General features: G+C 37.6%; 1 protein-coding gene across 3 annotated transcripts in view; it reads left to right on the top strand.

Annotated features, from left to right (window-relative positions):
* Nucleotides 1-17,719, top strand: part of ANKRD11 (ankyrin repeat domain 11) — a 340,340-nt gene that overhangs the window by 221,081 nt on the left and 101,540 nt on the right. For all 3 annotated transcript variants that reach the window (XM_043982786.1, XM_043982785.1, XM_043982787.1), the window contains one exon: nt 1,909-2,053. In XM_043982786.1, the coding sequence (XP_043838721.1) occupies nt 1,967-2,053 (87 nt within the window). In that variant the 5' untranslated portion in view covers nt 1,909-1,966. The remainder of the gene's footprint in view (nt 1-1,908; nt 2,054-17,719) is intronic.

Below are 17,719 nucleotides of genomic sequence, written 5' to 3'. Positions count from 1 at the left end.
TTTGAGGCCGGATTTGAACTCAGGTACTCCTGACTCCAGGGCCGGTGCTCTATCCACTGCGCCACCTAGCTGCCCCCGGTTTGTTTTTACAAATGAATAATAAGGTTAATTAAAAAAAAAAAAAAGCCAACACTTCAAAGCCTTTTGAATAAGATGGGCCCAGTAAAGAGAAGCCATATCCACCACAAGCTTGGTTTTGTTCCTTCTTTAATGTTAACAAATGTATACTTGGTTAAAGTAAATCACCGTTTGCCCTGTGAAGAGAGGCATCTTTGTTTATGTGTTTTAAAAATGTACTTTTTGAAGAAGAGTAAGATTGTAATAGGAGATCTTGGAGCTTAGAAAAGTCGACCATTTTCTGTGGAAAGACTATTTCTTTGAATAAAGCCTATCCCAAGAATATGTGTGCCCCAATTTTAAATACAGCTACTATTCCAGTGCCCAAGGGAAGACTTCATTTATTAGAGTACTTACATATCATTAACGTGTGCATATTAAGGAGAGGAGCTGCTCTGAAAGTGTCTTGTTTTCACCAAAAATGCTTGCTCAGATGAGTCATGTGCATTTATTCCATAGTACTTTATACTGGCTGCGTTTGGTTCTTTTTGGAAAGAAAAAAATGCAGCTATGGAATTCCCAGAGTGGTATTGGGGGATACGGCAGCTGTTTAGAAAAGACATTCTTAATTGGTTTAAGGTTTAGTGGTGAGAAGTTAGCACTTGTTAAATTTTTGGAATGAAAATAGGCAGATGTATCATACCTTTGGTTCCTCTTAAGACATCTCACAACCTCACATGAACCTTCTGAGCCATAGATTGCTGGCAGGGCTCCTGGAAATGGTGAAGTAAGGTCAAAGTCATCGTACCTTCATTTGAGTTTTAAAAACTTTGCCTAAAAAGTTACCATCCTAAATGTAGGCCCCTTGGTCACCCTTAGCCTGGACTGTCACCTAGAAATAGGGGCAAAAACATGGCTGCAACCCAGATCTGCAGCTGGGGACACATACTTTAGAGTCAGGAGAGGGGGCATTCCAGCTTTTTGCAGCTGTCAACTCTGTTTAGTAGTGTTCTATTTAGTAATGTGGTCAAGGAAAAGATCATGTTTGTGATTTGCTAGTGAGTGACTTGAGCCTCTCCATTAATCTCTCTCACAGTCATAGTACAATAGCTGAGGGCAACATTAGAAATTCACTCCTAAGTAACCCCTTCATTTTTCAGAGGAGAAAGTCATAGTCCAGACAAGTAACTTACCCCAAGGCAAACCCAGGAGAGGAAGCCAAATTTCCTAACTTAAAAAAAAATCCTATCAGCACATCACAGCATAAAGGATTTAACCTTTCTTTTTATTGGGACACGTGTCCCAAGACAGTTAGGGACAACCTAGTTCTCTTCAGTGCCCCTGATAGAGGAGTTGAGCTGACCATAATTGTCATTGGAGTGATAGAGCTTGGTTTGGAGATGACTACTTCAGGGGCTGAAATCATATAGAATAACCATCATGCCTTGGGACCTGGGGCAAGGCTTAAGTCAATACCCTAGGGTTTGCCTCCTTGTAATGGCAGAAGCTTTAACTTAACTTATTCATAGCCCCTGCTCATCTCTGGTAACCGTAACAATTTTGAGCCTTCTCTGAGGCTAGGGCAGGTAAAGTTGAGCCTCTGCTCGATGCTGTCAGATTAGATGCTTAGATTATCCATAGGGATTTCCTGGCCATGGTCTTTGTCTTCCTTCTCATTTTCTATTGTCAGGCGTCTTACTTGGCAGGCAAGTGGTTAATGTTCTTTGTCAAGTTGTGTCGTGTCAATGATTATGGATTGTATTTAGTCCAGTGTGAGACTAGCGGGTTTTGTGACTATTGGAGCTAAAGGTCTGAAAACTTTGAAAACATTTTCTTTCTTGTTTTAAACAGACGGTTGATGACGAAGCGATGGCAGCATAAATGAAGATCAAGTAAGGAAAGCAGAACGATGCCCAAGGGTGGGTGTTCTAAAGCACCACAGTTAGAAGATTTCTCTCTCAGCAACGACATGGTGGAGAAACAAACTGGGAAAAAGGTAATTGGTGGGTTTGTGAATACTCTTCCTCTTGTGTCTCATTGAGGCATGAAGGTGACTTTAAGTCCTGACCTATCTTATGAAATGCAGAAATGAATGCAGGTAGAGTGAATGGAAGACCGTCTGTATGTTGTCCAGAGACCAGCCGAGCCACATTCTAAGAGGTGGTTTCACAGTCATTTGAAGACAACAATGTGATGAAAATAGTAATCAGTGCAGGGAGTACAAAGAAGACAGAGACCCTGCTGGAGATTTAAGAATGAATTCCTAATAATGAGAAGGTCAAAGAACAAAGCAAAGAAAGAATTAATAGTTCTGTGAAAGAAAATGATAATGATGACATAAGACCATACTACTATTTAACACAGTCCTCAAGGGGAAAATCTGATTCCTACAAACATACATTAACAAAATACAAAAAATTAATGAACTGAATAGGCATTAAAAAAAAGGTAGAAAACCAACAAATAAACCTGAAATAAGCACAAAAGAAGAGATACTAAAATGAGAGGAGAAATTGAAGCCCCAACGAATTATAAAAATGATAAATTAGATTACAAGATGGTCCTTTGAAAAGACTAAAAAATTGATAAACCTTTGGCCAATCTGATTTGAGTACAGAAAATCAAATCAACAAAATAGCAAATGAACAAGGTGAAATTATAAAAGAATGCCAAAGAAATAAAAACGATCAGAACTTAGTATGCATAGATACATGATAACAAAAGAAATTGTAGAATGGCTTCAGAAAAGTAAAATACCCCAGCTAACCAAAGATCAAATAGAGATCTCCAATAATCCAGTCTCAGAAAAGGAAATAGGACGAGCTGTTAAAAAACTACCCAAAGGGAGAAAAATCATCCTCTTGGATTCACAGGAGAATTCTATCAAATTTTTTAAAGACCCTGTAGTTCTACTAATACAACATAGATTTCTCTAAAATTGAAAAAGAAAGCCTCCTACCAGATTCCTTTTATGAGAAATATAAAGTTCAGATACCTAAACCTAGGAAGGCAAAAGCACAAAAGGAAAAAAACTACAAACCAATATAAGTCTTGAATAATGATTCAGATGTTTTACATAAAATCCTATCAGACTACAGTCATCAAAACCATCTGGTATTTTTTTAAAAATAGAAGGGCAGATCAATGAAACTGACTAGACAATGCAGGATTAGAAATGATAGAATTCAATAACCCAATGTTCATTTGACTGGTAATCATAAATTACTTAGGAAAGAGCTCTCTTCATTTATTTATTTATTATTAAGTAAAAACTCATGGGGGCAGCTAGGTGGCGCAGTGGATAGAGCACCAGCCCTGGATTCAGGAGTACCCGAGTTCAAATCCGGCCTCAGACACTTAACACTTACTAGCTGTGTGACCCTGGGCAAGTCACTTAACCCCAGTTGCCTCGCTTAAAAAAACAAAAAACAAAAAACTCATGGAAAAACTAGAAAGCAGTCTGGTAGAAACTAAGCTTGAAAATGTTTCATAATATATTCTAAATGGATATGTGACCTTAATATTTAAGATCATACTCTTAAAAAATATAAGAGAAGCAGATCACATATATACATAGTAGATATATTCTAAACCAAAAAATTGATAGAGACAATTATGGAATATATAATAGATAGTTATAAAACTGGAAAACTTTTATATAGACAAAATTAATGCACTTAGGTTAAAAAGTGAAGTGACAATGGGGGAGGGAAATGTTTATCAAATTTCTCTGATAAAGGTTTCAGTATTCAAGATATATAAACAATTAATAGGTATGTGCATACAGACACATACATTCATGTATTTATATATACATACACAGGTATTATAAATATAAAATGAAAAGCCATTTCCCAATAGATAAGTAGTCAAATGATATCAACAAACAGTTCTCAGAAAGAATGAACACAATTAACAACCATATGAAAAAATGTTCCAAATCACTAACAGTAAGAGAAATGCAGAGAAAACCAACCCTTAGTTCTAAATTGACAAAGAAGTTGAAGGATGGGAGTAGTGAGTGTCAGAGGGGTTATGGGTAGATAATAATAGCACTCACTATTTAAATGCACAGTCCCTGTTCATTCTAGAGTGTTACCCACACCAGACTAAAATGAGGGGGGAAATATTAAAAAAAAAATAATACTATAAAACATGGATCAATTTTAAAACTTCAGTCATCATGTGGTCAGCAGGGAGTCTTATATGTGGTTTAGTGGCCCTCATTTCCATTTGAGTTTGACACCATTGCACTGGGACATCTAACAGGTCTCAAAGGTAGGCCCTTTCATTCAGTATTGGTAGAACTGGGAATTGGCACCAGCATTTGTTGAACTTGGAATTATACAAATAATGTGATAAATGTGTCCATGCCAACTCAGCCAGATTCCATTATTAGGCTTATACCCTCAGGAAGACACTGATAAGAAGAAAGTCCCCATGGTTACCAAAATATCAGTAACAGTTTCTGCAATAGCAAGTGATTGAGAACCAAGTATGGTATTCATTGACAAGAGAATGGCTAAACAAATTGTGGTAAATGAATATAATAAAGTATTACTGTGTGGTAAGAAATGGCATGTAATGAACACAAGAACATGGGAAGATCTATATGAACTCATAAGAGTAAAGCAAGCAGAACCAAAGAAAAAAAGTACTTTCAATTATTTTATATATATATATAAAGAACAATCACAAAAATGATTATTGTGAAATTATAATAAATAAATATGACACTGAAAAAGAAACATGAGAAGAAACTCCCACCTTATCTTTTGGAAGTGGCAACAGGTCCATAGTTCTATGTTGTACATTTTCAAATTTTTATGCTGTTTTGATCAGTTTTCCTCTTTTTTTTTTTTTTTTTTTACCTTTCTCTTTTTTGGGGGAGGGGGGATCTTTAAAATATATATATATATATATATATATATATATTTAAAACAAGGAATTATTGGGGCGGCTAGGTGGCGCAGTGGATAAAGCACCGGCCTTGGATTCAGGAGTACCTGAGTTCAAATCTGGCCTCAGACACTTGACATGTACTAGCTGTGTGACCCTGGGCAAGTCACTTAACCCCCATTGCCCCGTTTAAAAAAACAACAACAAGGAATTACCCTCTGGATGGGGAAGTGGGAAAGATACTTTGTTTGAAAGACACTAAACTTCCTTTTAATTAAGTTTGATTCAGCTTCTTACATATCTTGGAAATGGAGCATTTATCAGAGAAACTTGGTGCAACAATTCTTCTCTTGGGCACTCTCTCCTCTTCCCCCCCAGCCCCCACCCCCCCAGTTTCCCTCGTAATTGTTAAAATATTTTAAATTTCACGTAATGAAAATTATCTTTTTAAGAAATCTTATTTGGTCATGAACTATTTCTTGTTTTTGTTCATTTCTTTAATTTATTGTGTGACCTTTTTTATCATGGCCCTGTATCCATTTGGAGCGTATCTTGTTATATATAGGTAGTGTTGGCCTAAAACTGGTATCTTCCAAATTATATTGCTACAGATTTTTATCAAATAGTGAACACATATCTTAGTAGCTGGTACTTGGTGTTGCTTAAACATTAGGCTCCCAGGTTCCTTTGCATGTTATGTACCTAATCAATTCCAGTGATCAGTCTCTGTTGTCTTGAAAATTACTGCTTTTCAGTATAATTTTTGATGTGCTACTTATTGGTCCCATCCTTCCCACTTTTTTTTCATTCTTTTCCACGAAATTCTTACTCTTTTTGCCTCTACGAATTTTTTCCCTAGTCATTTTAATTTAGGTAATATTGGCATTCTTATTATATTGGCTCAGCTTTTCTATGAGCAATTAATACTTTCCCACTTATTTAGATCTCTCATTCTTTGTTCTCTATGTATTAATGATACTGTAGGATCCAAGTGTATGCAGTTTAAGTTACATTTGGGTCACAGTTCTAAATCACTTTTGAAAGTGGATGGACTGATTAACATACCTTCATCAATGCATGAAAGTGCCCGTTGTACTGTACTACTTCAAACAATTATCATTTCCTTTTTTGGGTGGGGCTAATTTTTGTCAGTGTGATGTGAGGTGGATTCACACCTCTAATTATTGGTGATTTGGATTTTTTTTTAATATGGGTATAGTTTGAATGTCTTTCCCTTGATAGCTTTTCATAGCCTTTGACCATTTATCAGTTAAAGTATAGGTCTTATCCATAGATCTTGAAAATAAGACCTTTATAAAAGAAATTTCCTAAAAAGGTGAAAACCTTAAAAAAAAACCCAAACTCCCTTTCTCTTTTAATGAGCTCCCTTTTTATCTTAGCTTCATTGAATCTTTTCAAAACGTTTTCAGTTTTGTATAATCATTATTGTCCATTCTGTCTTCTGTGAATGTCATTATTAGGCCATAATTTTTCAAAGTCTCATACTAAAGCCAGTTTATGTTGTCATTTGAGTTTGTTAAATCAGAATCAAGTTCTCTTTTGGGGCATTAGATTTATTTTAAAAAAAAATCCAAAACACCCTAGCTCATAGTGAGTAATTATTTGAGTGGATATGATATAGAGAGTAATCCTTGAAGAGAAGTCTTAGGCATCTGCTCATTTGGTGACTAAAATTGAGTTTTAAATAATAGATGGAAACTGGAGAACTTACGTAAAGTAGATTTTCTTTTTACAGTATTCTTTTTTTGTCCTTTCCTTATTGCAGTGCTGCTATGTAGAACATGAATTTCACATTATCTACTCTAATATTGTTATCTACATTTTAACCATTTGAGTTTTCTTGACTGAAAAATATTACTTTCTAGTGTATATGTTTCAAGTTTTCTACATGTTTTAAGTATGCTGAAGATTTAGTACAATTATATATTTACAACTCAAATAACATCTTTCTACACATTCTTTCCAAATTAATTTCTTGTTTTCAGTGCCTCTTAATCTCTCCTAAGTCATCAAGCATTTATTTAGTGCTTTTTCTGTGTGAACAACTTGGCTCACACCAGTTGATAGAATGAAGTAAATTTTGTTGGTCTTGAGATTATCCTACAATGGCTGCCATATCCAGTTCAACAGTTTTCCTTTATTTTTTTTCTTATGTTTAATCTAAATTACTCCTTACCTTACCATTCCTGTTTTGGTGAATCACTTATAAATCATAGAATATCAGAAAGGAATTAGAAGTCATTTTTATTGAGTCTGTTCCTAAGCAGGGATTATATTTATATGGGAGCTCAGTCTTATAAACTAGCCCATTCTACTTTTAGATAGGTTATACTTCCCAAGATTTTCCTCTTAACTCCAAGATAAGCTTCCCTGTAACATCTACCCATTGATTTAATATGGGACTACTAGGCAGGAAGAGTTTGTAACTGCTTTAACAAAATTCTTTCCTTTCCTTTGTGCCACTTTCCTCTTTCTTCATTATTATCAACAAAAATCATGAAGACTTTTTCTAGGTGAGAATTACAGTGATATTATGTGTCCAAATATAAATGTATCTCATTCTGCACCCTAAATCTATCAACTGTTTGTTGTGGTTGGTAATTATGTTGATCCAAGTACTTCAGTTTTGTTTTGTTTTGTTTTTGGTGAGGCATTTGGGGGTTAAGTGACTTGCCCAGGGTCACACAGCTAGTAAGTGTTGTGTCTGAGGCCGGACTTGAACTCAGATCCTCCTGAATCCAGGGCTCGTGCTCTATCCACTGTGCCACCTAGCTGCCTGCCCCCAAGTACTTCAGTTTTGGAAAGGGGTTTGTCTTTATAATGCTGTGGTTATTGTATATTCTTGTAATTCTGCTCACTTTGGCACATATTAGTTCATAGAATTCCTCCTAGGGTTTTCTGAAACCATCTCTTTCATTCTTTCTTATGACACTTTAGGATAGGGCTTCTTCAACTTTTTCCCCTCCAGGCTCCTTTTCTCCAGACAAGGTCTATGCATAAACTTTTACTGTTGCCAAATTTTTCACAACCCCCAGATTCTGAGGTAACTCACAGTTTAAGAAACTTTGCTCTAGTATTCTACCACATTGATACATTGTTTTGTTAAGTCATTCCTCAATGATGGACATTTTTTGTTTCTAGTTCTTTGCTGACTTCACAAGAGGTAGTATACATGTTTTTCTACATAGGAATGCTTTCCCACTTTCTTTGATGTCTTAGGATTCTAGAACTAATAGTGGTATTGCTGCTCCAGTGGTTGTACATATTTAAGTAAAAAACTGGCTGTAGGATTTATAGAATTTTAGAGACAAAAAGGCTCTTTGAGATTAGCTATCTTAAACCCTCCATTTTTATAGCTGAGGGAACTGATTTTCAGCTCAAGATCATGCAAGGTTCTCTCCTTTCCTTTCTTCCTCCGGTTTGGCAATTGGGGTTAAGTGACTTGCCTAGGGTCACACAGCTAGTAAGTGTCAAGTGTCTGAGGCTGGATTTGAACTCAGGTCCTCCAAATCCAGGGCCAGTGCTCCATCCTCTTGGCCACCTAGCTGCCCCTCTCCTTTTCTTTTTTATCATGAACTTAAACGCAAGAAATTCAGAGTGCCAACAAGAACAAAATCCAGGTTGATTAACCATGAACTTCTGTCATATATTGTTACGTTTTCAGGTAGTAACCACATTGCCATCTCTGCTTTGCCTAGACTACTGCAATAGCTTCTTCATTGCTTTCCCTCCCAGTTCTCTCTCTGCTCCAATCTGTTCTATTCCAGTACTATGCCAAAGCAATTTTCCTTAATTGGGGCTCTCACTAATAATGCCTTACCCGCTTGGTGAACTCCAAATACTCCTTACTGCCTCTGGGATCAAGAGTAAGATCTATAGATGACTGTTTCAGGGGGTGGTAATGAAAAGTAGGTGTCTGACTTTTCCAGGCTGGAAATACAGGAGCTAAATTCATGAATTTGATCCCATTCTTCGTTGGTACAGAAGCTTTGACCTCCTGCATTTCCAAAACAGCTTATTGCCTACCACATCCTGAGGGTTCTCCATATTGCTGTGAGATTTAATGTGCACACCTGGTTGGCATTAGCCCTACTGTAGCACAGTATTCCTAGTCTGAAGGTATTCACTATTAGCCTTGGTAGCTTTAGACCAGTATCCCCAGTCCACCCCTTCACAGCCTGATCCCATGCTATTTTTCCATCTTCTTCATATTGGTTTCCTTCTTGACTTCTATATTGCAGCCAGCTGACTTTCTCTCTGTTCCTCACACTTTACATTCCATCTCCCGTGTTCGTTGGCTATGTTTTTCCTTTTCAGTTGTTCTTCATGGAATTTCTCATCTTCTTTAAACTGAAAACTCTCTTGATCCCCCTTCTCCCTGCCTTTTGCACACTCTCCTCCACCCCTCTTTCACCCCCCAATTCTACTGTTCTCATTCCCTAACTATATTGTATTTGTGTAGTATTCTTTCAGGATGTTCTCTCTGTCTCTGTGTCTCTCGCTCCAGATGTATGCAATGTCCTTGAGCAGCAGGACTGTTTCTTCCTCCCTTCTCCCTTCCCGTTTTCCTTATTCTCTCTCCCCCACTTCCCACCCCATACCACATACACAATAGATATAGAAGAAATGCTTTAGTTTATTCTGTGTCATTCTGAACTTGATTTTTTTTTTCTTTTTCTTTGAATGTAAGACTGACTGGTATTCTTTTTACTACCATTAACTTCCAACCTCAGACTCTTCCCCCATTCCCACCTTTAACAATTAGAATAATTAAAGAAAATAATCAATATTTTGCCTAGAATGCAACATATTTCTCTGCTTCTGTACATTCTCCTCTCAGTTTCAAGTATGCTGTTACCTTTCTTAGCAGTTTTGATTGATCACTACATTTTTTTTTTGGCTGGGCAATGGGGGTTAAGTGACTTGTCCAGGGTCACACAGCTAGTAAGTCAAGTGTCTGAGGCCAGATTTGAACTCGGGTACTCCTGAATCCAAGGCCCGTGCTTTATCCACTGTGCCACCTAGCGCCCCCAGATCACCTACATTTTTAAGAGGTTCCAAAGACAAGTCATTCAGTCTTTTCCTTTTAATCTTATAATCCATCTTATGAAATTTCTCCTGATTTCTGAATTTTACTCTACATCCATTTCAAAAGGTTTTCCCAAGTTTCTTTTGATTCCTTTATATTGTTGTCCCTTATGGCCGAATAATTTTCATTATATCAATATCATTATTTGTTCACCTACTCCCCTATTTAGAGGCACTTAATACTTTGCTTCCGGTTCATATCTATAACAAAAAATACTGTTATACACAATTTTTTGGTCCTTTTCCTATCTTTAAACTCTTTAGGATATATGCCTGTCGTCCCTTGGTCTTTTCTCATAGTACCTTCTTCTCCATTATTGCCTCATAATTGAGTTGATTACATCGTATTATCCTAGAACTTCTCTTGTACATCTTCCCCTTGTTGTTTGACATGATCTCTCCTCATTCGTGGTTTCTGCCAGGGCCCGGGGGGGCACCCCCCCCCAACCCCCCCCCCCCCCCCCTTCACGTTGAGCTTGGCTTTCATTAGCCAAATATTAAAGTTCCTGAGCAAGTGAATGGTTTTCTCTTCTTTATGCTTATCATGTTGACTAGGGATTATTAAAATCTTTGAATATCTGCAGTGTCAGACAACTGATTATTTCTCTGATGACTGGTCAGTTCTCTTCTCCCATCTATTGTGTTTTAATACAACAGCAGCAACAAAAACAAAACAAAATAGCCCGTGGTTCTCCCAGGGTTTTGACTGCTTCTCTGCTAGTTCTTGGCTGACTGTTGCTTTTTTCTGGGTTGCTTTTTTTTCCCCTTCTTTCTTTCTTCCTTCTTCTTTTTTATTCCCCTCTGAAGTGAGCTGGAGCTGAATGTCTAATGTGACATTCAACAGCTGCTTAAGAAAATGGAGATTTTCCTGTTTCCAAAGAATCTAGAATCATTTCTTCTCAACTGCAGCTGGGGTGGTCCTTTTTTTATGAAGTTAAATCTCAAAAAATTTTTTGTTCATGTAATGGACTAGCCACCAGAATGTTTCTGACATATAGTGAAAGGTTTATTTAGGATAGTGTATTGATTCCTATTCAGCTATAATATATTTCCTGAAATGTAAAGAGATAAAATCATCTTAATTGGAAGGAACAGTGTAGTAATGTTCACAAGCTAATGTTTTTTGGTTTTGGGAAAGTTAACAAAAGTTAGTAATTTAAAATTATTTCCAAAGCTTAACTACTTTCTTAATGGTGAGAAGGCCAAAGATAAATTCAACCTATTTTAAAATTTTGCATAGTCATTTTTGCCTTCCATGAAGACCTTTCTTTCTCTATTCCATCTCCATTATATAGTCTTTTCCTTCATTTCTATTAAGTGTTAAGCTATTAAATGCCTGACTTCCAAATGATATTTTAAGATATAACTAATTCTTAAACTATACCCAAAACCTATAGACTATGCAGATCAAGTCACCCCATGAGAGAACCCAACTGTAACATAAAGTCCAGAGTCAAGAATAGTCTGGGAAATGAGCACCCCCCCCCCAAAAAAAAAAAAAAGGAGGAGGAGGAGAAGAGAAGCAGCTGACCTGAAAGCATCTTGCTAGCAAGCACATGTGCTAGCCATTGCAACTGCCCTCAGGATGGGGGGTGGGATGGAGGGGGGCATGAGGGAGGGAAAGAAAGCAGATTAGACACAAAGCTTAACAAGAATTGTTGAAAATGAGAGAAAAAGATCCTCCTCTCCCCCCCCCCCAATAAAGTTACTCTCAATCAACCCTGGGCCCGTTTATACTTGACTTTTAGCTTTCCTCTGGCTATTCTTTCCTTCCCCTCCCTTCATCCCTATTCCTTTACTTTTCTTAGACAGTCCCTGGAGGAGTAGGAATTGTGCCTCCAATTATTTTGCTGCCATTGTGACTGAAGAAGAAGGTTGGGGAAGGGCTTTCTGTACAAATTGAACATACCCAACCCACTCCATGCAAACCTCTTCTTCTGATTGTTGCAGATCATCCTTAGGGATTTGCCAGGGCACTGAGAGATTCAGTTCCTTTTTCAGTATTCACGTAGCTCGTATGCATCAGAGATAGTCCTTGAACCCCGATTTTCCACACTTGAGCTTTCTTCACTGTTCCATGTTGTCATTTCTTATGGTGCAATAATATTCTATTAGGTTCTTATACACTGTTAGCTTAGTCATTCACCATCTGTTGGATACATGGTTATTTTAAGGTTTTTGTTATTTGCATAATGCTGTTATGAATATTTTTATACAGATAATTTGTTTTTTCCCAGTTGTAGATGGTGCCTTAGGAGATAGAGTGATGGACTTAGAGTCAGGAAGATTTGAGTGAATCCTTCCTCAGATTCTTAATGTTTTGTGACCTGGGTGGTATCATTTGATTTTTCTGTGCTTTAGTTTTCTTATCTATAAGAATGAGGATAGGGGCAGCTAGATGGTGCAGTGGATAGAGCACTGGCCCTGAGTCAGGAGTACCTGAGGTTCAAATCCGGCCTCAGACACTTAACACTTACTAGCTGTGTGACCCTGGGCAAGTCACTTAACCCCATTGCCTCACTAAAAAAAAAATAATGAGGATATTGGATTCGGTGTTTTTGAGTCTCCCAATCAATGCTTTTTAAAAAAATGATCTTTGGGGGGCAGCTAGATGGGCGCAGGGGTAGAGCACCAGCCCTGGAGTCCAGGAGGACCTGAGTTCAATTTGACACTCAGACACTGACACTTACTAGCTGCTGTGACCTGGGGAAGTCACTTAACCCCAAATACCTCACACACACACACACAAAATGATCTTGGGTAGAAGATTCCTAAAGGGAAAGGAGATCTACTCAGAATTCACAGAAGTACTAGTCCTGCATTTGGGGATTCCAGAAAGTACTTGCTATCCATTGCTTTATTGTTTGATGGTTCAGTTTAATTCGGTATTCAGCTCTGTCTTAATTCCTGACAAATCTGGGCCTAACATGTCTTTGATCTATGCTTGGTTATAGTACACCCTTACAGAGAGCCACTGTATTTTTTCATATAGAAAAAGGCCCTGAGTTTATCAATTACATTTTTGTATGATCAATTTTAATTGTTACCCCCCCCCCCAAAAAGGAAATATTCATATTCCCAGAAGCCAGTAACTGCCGCCAATTTTATGCCATTTGATTATTAAATTAGGGGGTAGGGGGGGTTAGGTAAGTGACTTCCCCAGGGTCACACAGCTAGTTAGTGTTTCAGCTCTCATTTGAACTCAGATCCTCCTGACTCCAGGGGCCAGTGCTCTCTCCACTGCACTATATAAGCTGCCTTGATTGCTAAATTAAAATGACAGTTTTTACATTAGAAATGTACCTGCATATTTATAGCTATAATTAACTGCAAATGAATATAAATTATCTTTGTGCAATCCTATGGCCATTGTCTAGCTTCTGAAAACGAATCTTGTTGCTCACAGACATGTACTAAAACAAGTTTGGAACCAAACAGAATAGTTTTCTAGTTGTACCTACTTGGCCAGTGCATAGAGCTGGAGGCCTGTCGTCAGAAGACCTTGCTTCAGATCCTGTTTCAGGCACTTATCAGCAATGTGATCTGAGCAAATCACTCAAGCCTGTGTTTCTTCATTTTATAATAATAACCCCTCCATCCAGGGTTAATGGTGGGGTTTTAATGAGATAACCTATGTAGGTATTTTGCAACACCTTAAAGCACTATAGAATACTAGCTATTACTGTTACTATCATTATTTCATATGTCTCTGTATCCTTAATTTTTGCACACTTTAAAAATCTCTCTGAAGCTCTGAATTTTTGAACTGTGGGAGGTAAATGAGCCACAGTGACTTTGTTCTTAAGTTCATAGATGGTATTTTATATTGTGACAAGCTTTTACTTGGGCCTCACAATTTCGCAACTGGTGTTCTTTCCATTCTAATACTTGGGCGCCTCTGAAAATGAACTAGGTTAGGTCTGAACCATTTTGTTTTGAAACATTAAGGAGAATGGGAGATGAGACAATATGATGTGGAAAGAATGCTGGGTTTTGAGTCCAGACACAGTTCTATACCGTGAACTGTTTCTTGTTACACATGTGACCTTGGACAAGGTCACTTTCTGCCTGGATTTCATCACCTCATCTTTAAACTAAGGGGGCTGGATTAGCTTCTAATCTATGATCCCACTTTTTTTCAGAATAGCAAATAGTGGATCTGGTTTTTAAAAACTAATTTTATTTTTTAGAAAATAATTAAATACTTTTCCCAATTAAAATTATTTATTCTTTTGGGGAGTGGGTGTTGGACTAGAGGTTTGGGGAGAAGTCTTGTAAAAACATGCATAGTTAAGGTAAACAAATTCCCACATAGTCCATATGGCATCTGATGGTTCTGTGGATTGAGTGTTAGGTCTGGAGTCTGGAAACCTGAGTTCAAAACTGGGCCTCAGTGCGTGCTAGCCATGTGACCTTAGACAAGTCATTCAACCTCTGTTTGCCTCTCATTATTTCCTCAAGTGTAAAATGGCAATAGTAATATCACCTACATAGCAGGGATGTTGTGAAGATCGAACGAGATGATATCTATTTAAAAAGAAAAAAAGCACTTTGCTCAGTGTTTGAGCTAAGACATGGTAGGCACACTACTATATACATACTTATTCCCTTTCCCTCTCCTTTCCAATCCAAACAGTATGTATTATCTGCACCTTGAGTCCATTATGTCTTTGTCAGAAGGTGGGGGGAACATTTCACTGGTCCTCTGGACTCATTCTTCATCATCATTGAACTTAGTAGAGTCCTTAAAGCTTTTGCAGTTGTCTGTTTTTACAGTGTTATAGTGTTACTGTATAAATTATTCTCCTTTTTTCTGCTCAATATACTTGCATCAGTCAGTTCATATGAGTCATCCTAATTTTCACTGAAACTATCCCTTTCACAATTTTTTATGGTACAATAGAAAAACCATATTCTTGTATAAGCATGTCTGATCAGGCAGAACAATTTCCATACTGACCATGTGCAAAACATATTCCCAATTTTCACCCTGAATTTAACATTTTTCCATCAGGCAGTAGATACTAGCATCAGTGGTCCTCTGAAATTGTGATGAGGTCATTTCATTTGTATCGGAGTTTTAAAGGATTTCAAAGTTGTTTCGATTTGGTGCAGTGGATAGAGTACTGCCTCTCGAGTCAAGAGGACCTGAGTTTCAAATCTCACCTCAGACACTAGCTGTGTGACCCTGGCAATCACATGACCCCGATTTTCTTAAACATCCAGGACAACTGGGATATATAGATTATATATATATATATATATATATATATATATATCTTGCCACTGGACCCAAAAGTCTCTGGAAGAGAGAGTGAAGTTGGTGACCTTGGATTGGCCTCCCTCACTTAAATCCAGTTCACTGCATGTCCTAGTCCTCTATGAAAATCAAGGGACAAACGACAGCTTTTACAATGTGTTTAATTGGTGTTAATGTGGTTATTGGTATTGATTGTTCTCAGCTGGTTCTGCTGATTTCAGTCTACATTAATTCATCTAAGTCTTCCGAGGTTTCTCTGAAACTCTCTTCATTGCTTACAGCACAATAATATATCACATTCACGAGCCATGATTTGTTTGGCCACGCTTCATTATTGGGCATCCTCCTTAGTTTCCAGTAATTTGCTAGTACAAAAAGTGTGAACTTTTAATATTTGTGTACATATTGGTCCATTTATTTATTTCTCTAATCTCTTTGGGCTATAGTTCTAGTAGTGATAGTGCTGTGTCCAAAGTACAGTATTGTTCCAGATTATTTTGAGGAACTAGATGGATCAGGTTTCATTGTTCCTCCTTATCAGTGTACCTTTTTCTATAGCCTCTCCAGCATTTTGTCATTTTCGTTGTTTTTTTTTTGTTTCTGTTTGTGGGTGGTTGTTATTAATTTGGTGCTCTTTGGGGTGTAGGTAAATCAAAGTTGTTTTAATTTTCATTTCTAGTTCCTTATTGTTTGGAGCATTTTTCATATGGCTATTGAGTAGTTTACATTTCTTCCTAGAAACTTGTGGTCATTATAATCCTTTGACCATTTAACAAGAGGTCAGCTGTTCTTATTTTAATAGTGTGCTTTTATATCTTGGAAACAAGCCCTTATCATCTATACTTGGTGCAAAGAACTGTTTGTCCTAGTTACCTGCTTCTTAGCTACATTGTTTGCTTGAAAGGAAAACTTTTAAATTTTATGTATTAAAAATTTCCCCATTACTTTTGTAATCCTCTCCACATTTTCAAAAAAGGAATAAGTAGAACCTATGGGTCAATTATGTTTATATTTTTGATAAAATTCTAGAATCTTATTAAAAGCCATCATGTCAGTTTTGTCCTGATAGTAATAATCCAAAGTGCTTTTATGATGCCTTGAAGGCTGTTTATAAGCCAAGCATCTATGGTGCATCTCAGCTACTTTGGTGCTGATTGAGCCATATTGATTAGTGGTAAGAACATGATCCTGGAGAGATGGACTGAACACTTCTATAGCATTCTCAACAGACCCTCATCCAACCAATGCTGAAGCCAATGACTTTATACCTTAGGTTGAAGTCAGTCCCTCTCTATCCGAACCTTCCCAAATGAAAAGAGAGTTTTGAGTGCTATAGGCTCCTCGTATGTGGCAAAGTACTTGGTGCTGAGAATTACAAGGGTGGAGGTTTATTGCTCATACAGAAGCTGACTGACATCTTCCAGGTTTTTATGGTAAGAGGAGGTTATTCCTCAGGAGTTCAAGGATGCCTCCACTGTCCATTTCTGTAAAGCAAAAAGGAAATAGCTTATCCTGTGCCAGTCAAAGATTCTTGTCAGAGTCTTTCTTCAATAGGCTTATCCTTCACCTGGAAAGGAATTCTTTACCCTAGAGCCAGTGTGGCTTCAGCAAGGGCTGCACAACTCCAGGAGAAATTGCCAGGGAGCAGAATAAGTACTGCCGGCCTGGAGGACTTGCAGAAGATTGTGGTAAAATTTGGTTGCCCATTGAAGTTCATCAGCATTGTGCTGGCTCCAGTTTGATGATAGCATGCTTTCCCCCAATCATCATGAAGTAAAGCAAGGCTGTGTGCTTGCCTCCATGCTTTTTAGTATGATGTTTTCAGCACTGTTGTCAAATGCCTTCAACAAGGAGGAAAACAGTATCAAGGTCAACTACTTCATGGATGGTAAAATTATTTATCTTGAAAAGGCTACCAAAAAAAAAAAAAGAAAGAGAAAAGGCTACAACCAAGACTAAAGTGGAAATTGGTACGTGACTTTTTGTTCACAGAACGATTGTGTATTCACTGCATCCTTTGAGGCTGGGATGCAACAGAGTATGGATTGATTCCTGTTTCTTGTGCTAATTTTGTCCTTACAATCAACACTAAGGAAAAAAGGGGTTACCACCAGCAAGCACCACACCATCCCTACTTGAACCATCAGTTACAGCAAATGGAAAAATTGTTTATGCTGTGGATAAGTTTGCTTACCTTGGCATTATACTTTCCAGAGAGTGTCTACATAGATGATATGGTTGACACACACACTGCCAGAGCTAGCTCAGTGTTTGGGAAGCTCTGAAAGAAGTGTGGGGAGAGAAGAGGTATTAGGGCTGTTTACCAAACTCCAGAACCATTGTGCTGACTTACATTGTGTGTATGCCTGTGAAAAGTGAATTGCTTCCATTGAA

The sequence above is a fragment of the Dromiciops gliroides genome, chromosome 2 (assembly GCF_019393635.1).
Source record: "Dromiciops gliroides isolate mDroGli1 chromosome 2, mDroGli1.pri, whole genome shotgun sequence".
NCBI classification, from domain to species: Eukaryota; Metazoa; Chordata; class Mammalia; order Microbiotheria; family Microbiotheriidae; genus Dromiciops; species Dromiciops gliroides.
This window is presented reverse-complemented; position numbering and strand designations above follow the sequence as displayed.